This window comes from Sinocyclocheilus anshuiensis, unplaced genomic scaffold, assembly GCF_001515605.1.
Source record: "Sinocyclocheilus anshuiensis isolate Anshui unplaced genomic scaffold, SAMN03320099.WGS_v1.1 scaffold1623, whole genome shotgun sequence".
NCBI lineage: Eukaryota > Metazoa > Chordata > Actinopteri > Cypriniformes > Cyprinidae > Sinocyclocheilus > Sinocyclocheilus anshuiensis.
In genome coordinates this window covers 5,568-15,805 of record NW_015553403.1, presented here as the reverse complement: position 1 = coordinate 15,805, position 10,238 = coordinate 5,568, and the positions used below count along the sequence as shown (strand labels likewise).

Below are 10,238 nucleotides of genomic sequence, written 5' to 3'. Positions count from 1 at the left end.
CTAGTGGGTGTCTTCTGTAAATCAGGGAAAAATGTATGATATTTATTTTTTGCTCAGAAAAACAAAAACAAAAACAAAAATACAATTACATGAAACAGAAAACTTAAAAAAAATATATATATATTTTTTTTTTAAAAAGCATACCTCCAGTCTGTGCATCAAAGCGCTTCGTAGCAATCGCATCAATCTCATCGATAAAGATAATGGCTGGGGCATTCTCTTTGGCCAGTCGAAAGACATCTCGCACCATGCGTGGACCCTCTCCGAGATACTTCTGCACAAACTCAGATCCCACCACACGAATAAAGGCCGCTGCAGAACATTAAAACACAATTATAACAGTTGTAATATAATCATGTGCTTCTGATCTAGTTATTTATTTCCATCTGTGTTCAGGAATGAACTTCAAAGTTCAATAATAAAGCAAATTTGGGTATAATGGCTGAAAGACCTCGAACCACACTTTAGCCTACCTGTGGTATGGTGAGCCACAGCTTTTGCCAACATAGTCTTTCCACAGCCAGGTGGGCCATACATGAGCACTCCTCTGGGTGGGTCAATACCAATCTGAGAACAGAAGTAGAATGTGAGTGGACAACTAAGACTGCTACACACCACAGGTACTTGCATGCACATACTCACCTGTTTATAGAGCTCAAAATGTGTGAGGGGGAGCTCCACAGCCTCCCTCACTTCCTGTTTCTGGATGTCCATTCCTCCGATGTCCGCGTACATCACATCTGGCTTCTGGTCTAGTATCATATAGAGGAGAAATGCATTAAAAGGGACCACAACAAAGTCGCCGCAAGAGTTTTTCAGAAATAAGGGGCAATCTAGATCCCTAATAAAGGGCAAACAAGGAACTGATTGAGAATACCTGAAGTAAGCATCATGATGCTGCTGTCAGCCTCTGGAGGCAGAACGTCCACCAGAGCATTGCTGTGCTTGTGCAGAGCAACAGAGGCATTGGGCTTCAGCAGCTCTCTGTCGATTGTGCTCAGAATCCGAACATAGTAATTTGAGCCTGAAGGAATCAAAAAAATAAAAAATTGCACAGCATTACTGACCAAGCTAAATCATGTAGCTTTAACTAACAAACATTTACAGATATCATGAAATTTCAAAGGCACATTTAAGCATTTGCCATGATTTATTTTATCCAAAACAACTTAAAGTGCAAGGCATACATTTTAAATAGTTGAAGTTAACCGTTTTGAAAATCCAGAAATTAGAACAGATTGGTAATCCTGTAACTGATACTACCCAGGGTTTCTGCAGGTTTTATGAAAGTAAATCTAAGACTTTTTAAGACCAAGTAAAGAAAATAAGGAATTAAGTGATTGGTAAACAATGTGTCAAAATGGTCTCTAAATGTAAATGTCTTGTATAATGCTTCAAAGTAAAAAAATAATAATAATTCCAATACATTTCAATTACTTTTTAATTTATTTTACAAAGCATAGACAATGGCTTGAATAGCTCTGCTCCCAACCACTAGAATATGGAAATAGCTTTTTCTGTACCATCCAATCACAACGCAATGTTCTTCATCAGCGCAAACATCTAAAGATACTTAAATCAAGATACATTTATACTTGACGCCAAATGACAAAGAAAGAAGTCTTGTTTTCTGAGAATCTGAAAAAAATCTGAAAAATCAACTTAAATCAATTTAAAGGGAAAAAAGCTCTCATACCTCATTGTCATTTTTGTTCTTGTTTCAAGCGTAAACTCACTTAATTTTATCTATATCTTTTTTTGCATCTTGACTAAATGTATCTTGCTTTAAGGGTGCTTGGATATTTGTACTGGAAAACAAGACAAAAATTCTTAGGGAGGTTTTAATTTTGGCAGCGCATGCAACATGTAATGCCATAACTTCATAAATGTAAGACTTTCTGCTCAAAAGAGAAAAGGCGAATTAAGACTTTTTAAGACTCGCAGAAACCCTGTATACCAAACAATCCTCGTACCTGTGGTTGAGCCCACAATGGCTGTATTCTGGTCGACTGCTTCCAGGAACTGCCCAATAACCAGAGGGATGCTCTGTATCCTCTTCACCTCCTCTTGGGCATGAAGGAACTCCTTTTTCAGATTCTTCTGTTCATCTTTAATGTATTCCTCCTGCACCTCCAGAAACTCCAGCTCCTGCTGCAACTTCTGCAGTGTGGATGTGATTACGTGTCAACAAGTAGGGTAGAGTCAATTTTCAGTGGTCAGTATTGTGATAGGCAAGTAGCATATCAATCACACACATAAAAAAACAACTCACAAAAATACAAACCTTATATCTGCTGTAAAGATCCTCCAGATCTTCTGGTTCAGGAGCCAAGAAAGACAAGCCGGTCTGGGGCCTTGAATTCAGCAGCAGGGCCGGCACATCATCCTGTAGAGCAAAAAAAATAAAGAAAGAATGATCACAAATATGTAAATGCAAGGCAATATTTCTTGAAGACACACAATTAAATAGTCATAATTATAATTATGATTTATTATAAAATATCTGGATTTTAATATCATTTTACAATAGTTACAATAAATTATCACACAGAATTAGCATAATATAATGCAAAGCACATTATTAAGGCATATTCAAACAGTTTTATGACTGTAAAGAAACTGATATATTACATATTCATATTTTAACGTACATACACTTACCGTTCTGTTAAGCGTTATACAAAGCTTCGAAATAATTGTTCTTATAAAGTGTTACTAAATAAATGTAACGTTACTAAATAGCTGATAAACTGCTATGCTACATGGCTAGGCAATAGCTCAACTGATAAATGTTCCGTGTGAAAAACTTTGTTCAAAATAATCATATACAATTCAAATATGATCGAAAGTAAAGTTTTAAACTCTGCATATTCGTAATGATCACTACTCTTCAGTTCTTGTGGGGAGCACACATGCTAACGCTAGCCGCTGTCAGAGAATGGCATGACTGAGCATTTGCAGCGAGCTGAATTAATCGGCATCTTTTCACTGTTCATTGTAAGCTTTAGACTTGCGTTCTTGCTGTATATATGTTTTGCTTATATAGACTAGAACTTTTTGAAGATAATACCGGCGTGTACGCCACCCCTCTCTTTGTAAAACACTTAAAATCACAACAACATCTCACCTGAGGTTTCTCAACCAGCACTCCGCCGTCCTCCATGTTTGCTTGCAGCAACTGATGTGAAGTTCCCCAAATATTCACCGGGTCCTAAAGGCCACTTTTTTCATCTCCTTTCATTGCAGAGTTCCGTGTATACCAAATACATTGCGCCAACGTGTGAATTATGTGAAATATATATGTTTTGACACACATACATAAACTGCCGTTCCAACTAGGCTACTGTTTTGTAGCATTAAATTGAACAAAAGTGACAGTAAAGATTTTATATTGATACAAGACGTCAACAATAAATGAATTTCTTTTAACTTTTAATTCATCAAAGCATCCTGACAAAAAAATCAGCTTCCATATAAAATGTAGTAGCGCAACTGTTTTCATTATTGATAATAATATAAGACATTTAAAATCTTACCAATCCCAAACTTTTGAACTGCACCACGTTTATTATACTTCCAGTGACAGTTTTTGAGATGTACCTCATGAAGACCAAGTGTGACAATTGGAAATTGGGTACCAAAAAGGTGCACTGTGCCTTTAAATTTGAGTGCCATGAGTAATTTCTCCTGATTGAAAAGGGCAAAATATATTCATTTAAGGAGCAGTTGTTTTTGATTGTTTTTATTGCATTTATTGATAAATCACCAACCAGACTTCAGATTCCAAAGATGAAGCATTTTCATCTATTTCAATGGTTTTATTTAAATGTTTATTATATAAAATGACATATTTTCATGTCACAGTTGTGTGGGAGTTACTTGGGAACACAGACCATTTTTGAAACCAGACATGGCACAGCAAAAAGGGACCTTCAACTGCCCACTCAATGACTCAATAAGTTAAATTCCTCACTAATATCCTCTTAATAATATCCTTGAAAATAATTAATGTGTCATATTCAATCTACTGCCTTTTGATACAGAAAAGTATTTAGATTAGACTGTCCAATGGCAATAAGCAATTTTTGATGCACAAAGGACTGTTTTTTTTTTTTGATGCACAAAGAATATTTCGATGCATGAATAAGGAACGCTTCCTTGATGCACAAATAGATTTTTTATTTATTTGTTTATTTTTTTTAACTATATATATTTTTTTTTTTCAAAACTTCTGACCAAACAGGGGAATCCTTTTGGTGGCTGAGCCCTCTTCATCTTGACATCCTCATCGTCAAATGTACCCTGAAAAGACGTGAGATTCCTTGCCTCAACAACACTGCATCTTTTCTGTGGGCCAGCAAGTGGCTTCACAGGAACACAGGCTGGTTCCAGAACAGTCATTTTTGTGGACACAGCAACAGGGTGTTCAAGCAGAGACGTAGGCCTACGTTTGTCCACCTTCACTGGGCGACTTGCAAAACTGGGCAGCCGGGGTAAGGAGAGGTGAGCGGTAGTTTTCCAATCAGACTCATATAAAGGTTCATTGACATTTCTCTTTGCCATGCCCATTAAATGGTTAGTAGGTCTGGACCCTCGACGCCCCAGAGGTCTTTCATCTGAAACTGATGTCTTCTCTTCAGCTTCTGGCAAGAAGAAATGTCCAGCTGACTTGTTCTGTCCAACTAGAGGTTTCACAGGAAAATGGGTTGGTTCTAAAACAGGCAAGCTCGTGGACACAGCAACAGGGCATTCATGCAGAGACGTAAGTCTGTCCACCCTCGCTGGTCGACTTGCAAAACTGGTTAGCCGGGGAAAGGAGAGGTGAGCGGTAGTTTTCCGATCAGTCTCATATAAAGGGTCATTGACCTTTCTCTTTGCAATGACCATTAAATGGTTAGTAGGTCTGGACCCTCGATGCCCCAGAGGTCTTTCATCTAAAACTGATGTCTTCTCGTCAGCTTCTGGCAAGAAGAAATGTCCAGCTGACTTGTTCTGTCCAACTAGAGGTTTCACAGGAAAATGGGTTGGTTCTAGAACAGGCAAGTTCGTGGACACCGCAACAGGGCATTCATGCAGAGATGTTTGTTTGTCCAACCTCGCTAATTGACTTGCAAGACTATGCAGTGGGGGTAAGGAAAGCTGAGCATTAGCTTTCAGATCAGACTCACATGACGATTGTGTGACATTTCTCTCTGCCACATCCATTAAATAGGTAGGAGGTCTTGGCCCGTGACATCCTGGAGGACTTTCACCTGGCTTCTTTTGTTCAGTCTCAGGCAAAAAGGGAGGTATGCCAAAAATCTGTTTGCCTAGGCATAGCATAGATTGACTCTGGAGAGTATTTCTGTCTCTGCACCACATGTTGAAATGCTGGAGTGAAGATTATCTCAACAACAGCAACAAAACTGGCTTGAATGAGCGATAAGCAAGCAGCAATCACAACAGTCAGATACCAAATGAAGCTCTTTTCACCAGGATTCTTTGTAATGTGTAATGACTATTATGATGTCAGAATAGAATGTAGGTCCGTTAAGTTGAGTTCATTCTATTGGTGTTTTATCTACTGAGGATTTTTTTTTAAATCATGCAATGCGCACAATCTAGTAGCCTAGGCCAGTGAATCTCAACCTTTTGGCGTACCGGACCCCAGTCCAATTCAGAACCATCCTCAAGGACCCCCAGAACAAAATTGACTCATCTATGTATCATTTGTGTGTCTTTGTGAGGACCAAATACAGTCAAGTATAATTCAAGTTAGCTGACTTGTCCAGTATTTGGCCATATCATCAGCTATATTGGATTTTTCTTTCATGGGAACATGTCAAAATATACTAAATTTATACAAAAATGCATACTTTATATGGACCCCCTGGCCTTATGTCAAGGACCACTAGGGGTCCACGGACCCCTGGCTGAGAAACACTGGCCTAGGCTACACATTGTTTAATTTTTTGTTTTGTTAACCATTCATAATATGTTAACCCCGTAAAGAAAAAGCAAATTAAAGTAGAATAAATCGTCTCCGTGGCGTTTTGCAGAAATTAAGTGGTTCGTCACACACAAAAAATGTAGTTCAGACAAAGTATTAAACAGGAAGAGCAATTCACATAAGATATATATTTTACTTTGAATCTGCAGTGTAAAAATAAAAAAACTGAAGAGAAGAGATTTTAATAGGCTACAGTACCCATGCTCTATTACAATATAATCCATCTGTAATTGTGGCTCACCTCATAAATGAAAGTGTGGTTCCCCCTAGAGGTGAGAAACCTATATTACAACTGACCTTCAGCCCCTAGTGATTTATTCACCCTCAGGTCGCTCAAAATCTGTACCTTTCTTCTGGAAACAAAATTTGCATTGGAGAATATCCTGCCCATTCTTCTTAATAAAAGTAAAAATCATAATCCACATCACTCGCACGCGGTATCCAAAGTCTTTCGAAGCAATGATATATTTTTTATCAGATGAAATTTCAGTCACTAAAACTTTTCTATTCTTTCTTGCTCTTCTTTCCGCGTTCATAATTGTGATGTTCGATTCGTAAATGAATCATTTGTTGACATATCGAATCTTTTCATGAATCAGTTTTCATTCACAAAACCGATTTGAATAATTCGTTTTCAAATCGGACTGGTTCTCGAGTTCACAGCCTCACTGACTGGAATACCGTTGAATCGGTCTGTTTCTCACACTATTATTATGGCATTAAACCCTCAAATTATTCATCATTACTCAAGATACCCTTAACGTCACATTTTTCCCCATATGAGATTCAAAAGCATTTTAATAACAGTGTAAAATGAGTGTGTGTGTGTCTGAGAGAGAGAGAGAGAGAGAGAGAGGTTTAGGGTCATGCTTATTAATATTAACGTGATGGTTTTACTGCCAGTTCCGAGAATAATCTGTTCTCGAATAATCGTAACGAATATTTGAGATAAAACACGTCTTGCGTCACGCGTCACGTTCAGCACTATACAATCTTGCGCATCCGAAATAGTGTGAATGAACGCGAAGGTCGATAAACCATCTGTTTACGTTGCCATAACGACTTGAAATTTTAACCCCCCGACATCTTTCTTTCCATCTATCCCACTACTGCAATGCATCAGTCTGCACATCCCTCCCTGCTCCCTCCCAGTCTATCCCAAACGCAGCATCCTTCCCTACAGCGTGACATATCGCCAATGAACGCACCACGTTATGGCTTAACTAACGTGTGGTGCTCCGGTTCAAACGGATTATTTTGTGCATATTCTAATTAATACCGACCATTTATGCGGGGACAGCAGCACAATCTGGTTAATCTCCGTGACCCACAAATAAACACCTCGCGTGACCGACGGAATGATTTAACGGCGCGAGCGAATCGACTTCATCCACTGAGAAGCCGTTTTTTGGGATCGTATCTGACTGAATGAAGACAAGCGTGGGAAAGGAACGTTTTATTAAATAAACGCGTGTGGTAATCGGTAACGGTAGGCTGAGAAATATTCAAACCACAAGCTCCTAGAGTTCACGTTTATAACTGTTGACAGGGGAAATACCGTCGACGTTGTTGGTATTTGCATCAGAATGTTGTTGCGTCTGAATATTGTTTAAAAATCTAGGGAATGTAATTTAAATGATCTTTAATTCATCCGCATGTAACGCAGGCGCATGAATGATGTATTATTAGCATTTTTGGCGATAATTATTCGCTGTTAGACATAGGCTATGCCTTGATGTTTGACAGTTGGAAATACAGACGCTTTAGCAAAATAACAGATGGCATGAGCCATAACTACATCCGGTCATAGTAAACACTTATGAGCATGCAACTTCATATGCATTTATTTAAATGAGACAAAGACACAAACATTAAATCCAGTGCATGTTGAAGTTCATTTAATAGGCAACCTGCTAAATCTTGTTATTTGATGTACAATGCAATGTGAATTTCCTCAAAGCATAGGCTACATTTAGCAGGTCATTCCTCTTCATAATTGGCTATAAGCCTATAACTTCAAGTTGAAATTGATTCTGAGAGATTTATCCTCATGTTCACACATTAACATAAGCAATAACTCACAAAATACATAAGCAATAAATATAATTTAGAGTAGAAGGGAATGTCTGAATGTATGTTTGCATGAGGCCAAAGACACAATCATTAAGTCATTAAGGCAAACATTCTTAGTGATGCATTCATTGCATTCATTGTGATGCATGCAAACATTACGTCACTTAAAATAGTTTTTTCTCAGGTTAAATCAGCCAGCTGATGTGTAACAAATTTATAATACAAAATTCTTATTTAATGTCACTTGTCTTCCATTACCTGCATACATTTCTCATTCTAAATAATCACAAACCTCAGCTCAAAGTCTTCCACTGCCAAGAAAACAAGAAAACTTTGTTGTTTAGTGAATATATCAGCATATATATTTTAGAAATCAGATTAGGTACTGATCAGAGTATTTTATCTCTAAAAAGTGTATTAATATCCATTATTAAGAAAGTACTTGCTAACATATAAATAGGTCAAGAAGAAGTGTTACTGACTGAAACTTGAGTCTGGCATCTCAGCTCTTTTTTCTTTCATGGAGTAACTGAATACTCTGTGCCTGGACTTATTGAACTGAGGGCGTCACATCTCTGATACTCCCTCATTGGTCTCCCTTGCTCCTCAACACTCATCTCCCACCAGACTAGAAGGACAGGAGGAAACATCATCAGGGTCTGAACTAAGAGTGAAGCCCACCATCATCTCCCCGTTTTCTACACTGTCAAGCTCATCTGTTCTCAGATCCAGAAGACGTATTTCCTTCACAGAGCTCCTGTCTCGCTGTGGACTACTTGCCAAGACCTCCTGCTCTTCGGTTTAAGCCTGTGTTTTGTTTGTGTGTGTTTGTGTGTGTGAAAGACAGAGACACGACTCCGAAAGCAGCACCTATCATCTGTGAGGATGTCTGCACTGCGTCTTCTGTGGGTCCCTGTGCTGTTGTGTTTAACACACGGTGAGTGCCTTAAGCGCAACATTGAACATGTGAGACATAGATAGATAGATAGATAGATAGATAGATAGGAATAACAACGGACATTATACACTAATAAAAAATCTATTTCTATCTACACAATTTTATAATTTTTATATATATATATATATATATTTTTTTTTTATTTTTTATTTTAACTCCTCAACACTCATCTCCCACCAGACTAGAAGGACAGGAGGAAACATCATCAGGGTCTGAACTAAGAGTGAAGCCCACCATCATCTCCCCGTTTTCTACACTGTCAAGCTCATCTGTTCTCAGATCCAGAAGACGTATTTCCTTCACAGAGCTCCTGTCTCGCTGTGGACTACTTGCCAAGACCTCCTGCTCTTCGGTTTAAGCCTGTGTTTTGTTTGTGTGTGTTTGTGTGTGTGAAAGACAGAGACACGACTCCGAAAGCAGCACCTATCATCTGTGAGGATGTCTGCACTGCGTCTTCTGTGGGTCCCTGTGCTGTTGTGTTTAACACACGGTGAGTGCCTTAAGCGCAACATTGAACATGTGAGACATAGATAGATAGATAGATAGATAGATAGATAGGAATAACAACGGACATTATACACTAATAAAAAATCTATTTCTATCTACACAATTTTATAATTTTTATATATATATATATATATATTTATTTTTTATTTTTTATTTTAAAATGTTATATTTATAATTTTATATTTACTTTTATATATCATATATATGTGTATATATTTTAATATATTATGTAGATAGATATCAAATATATACACTATAATAACAAAGAATTACATTTTTTACATACATGCATACATATAATCACACACATTTAATTTTTTTGATTCATATTTAAATTTTTTATATCATTTGTGTGTGTATACATATGTAATGGATATATTATTTTAAATATATTGATTATATATACAGTATATATTCAGTTATTTATATACAAATGTATATACATATTTATGATATTTGAAAATCACATTATTATTATTATTATTATTAATATTATCACAAGAAGTAGCACATGTATTCTTGCCAGAGCCATTTGTGATGAATTATTAGATATTATATTTAAAAAAATAATGCAACTGAAGTGACATTAATTGCTTCATGAAAAGCGATTTAGCACCTGTTCAGTAGTGGTATGTCTTCACAGTAGGTGTGTTTATGGGTTTTTGTGTTCCCGGATTCCTGAGTAAAAACCCAAACCAGCTGTCACTGTTT

General features: G+C 37.3%; 2 protein-coding genes across 2 annotated transcripts in view; both read right to left on the bottom strand.

The window, feature by feature from the left end:
- The window catches only part of LOC107668316 (26S protease regulatory subunit 6B), a 6,133-nt gene extending 2,521 nt beyond the window's left edge, over positions 1–3,612 (bottom strand). The window contains exons 1-8 of the mRNA XM_016460160.1: positions 3,537–3,612; positions 3,128–3,234; positions 2,285–2,386; positions 1,974–2,160; positions 878–1,024; positions 643–752; positions 474–567; positions 145–312 (exon numbers count right to left, since the gene is read on the bottom strand). Coding sequence (XP_016315646.1) covers positions 145–312; positions 474–567; positions 643–752; positions 878–1,024; positions 1,974–2,160; positions 2,285–2,386; positions 3,128–3,163 — 844 coding nt within the window. The 5' untranslated portion in view covers positions 3,164–3,234; positions 3,537–3,612. The remainder of the gene's footprint in view (positions 1–144; positions 313–473; positions 568–642; positions 753–877; positions 1,025–1,973; positions 2,161–2,284; positions 2,387–3,127; positions 3,235–3,536) is intronic.
- Positions 3,613–4,019: 407 nt separating this feature from the next.
- Positions 4,020–5,361, bottom strand: LOC107668276 (uncharacterized). The gene is made up of 2 exons (XM_016460096.1): positions 4,237–5,361; positions 4,020–4,031 (listed from the first exon to the last, which is right to left on the bottom strand). Exons 1-2 carry the CDS (start codon positions 5,359–5,361, stop codon positions 4,020–4,022), a joined length of 1,137 nt encoding a protein of 378 aa, XP_016315582.1.
- Positions 5,362–10,238: the final 4,877 nt, after the last annotated feature.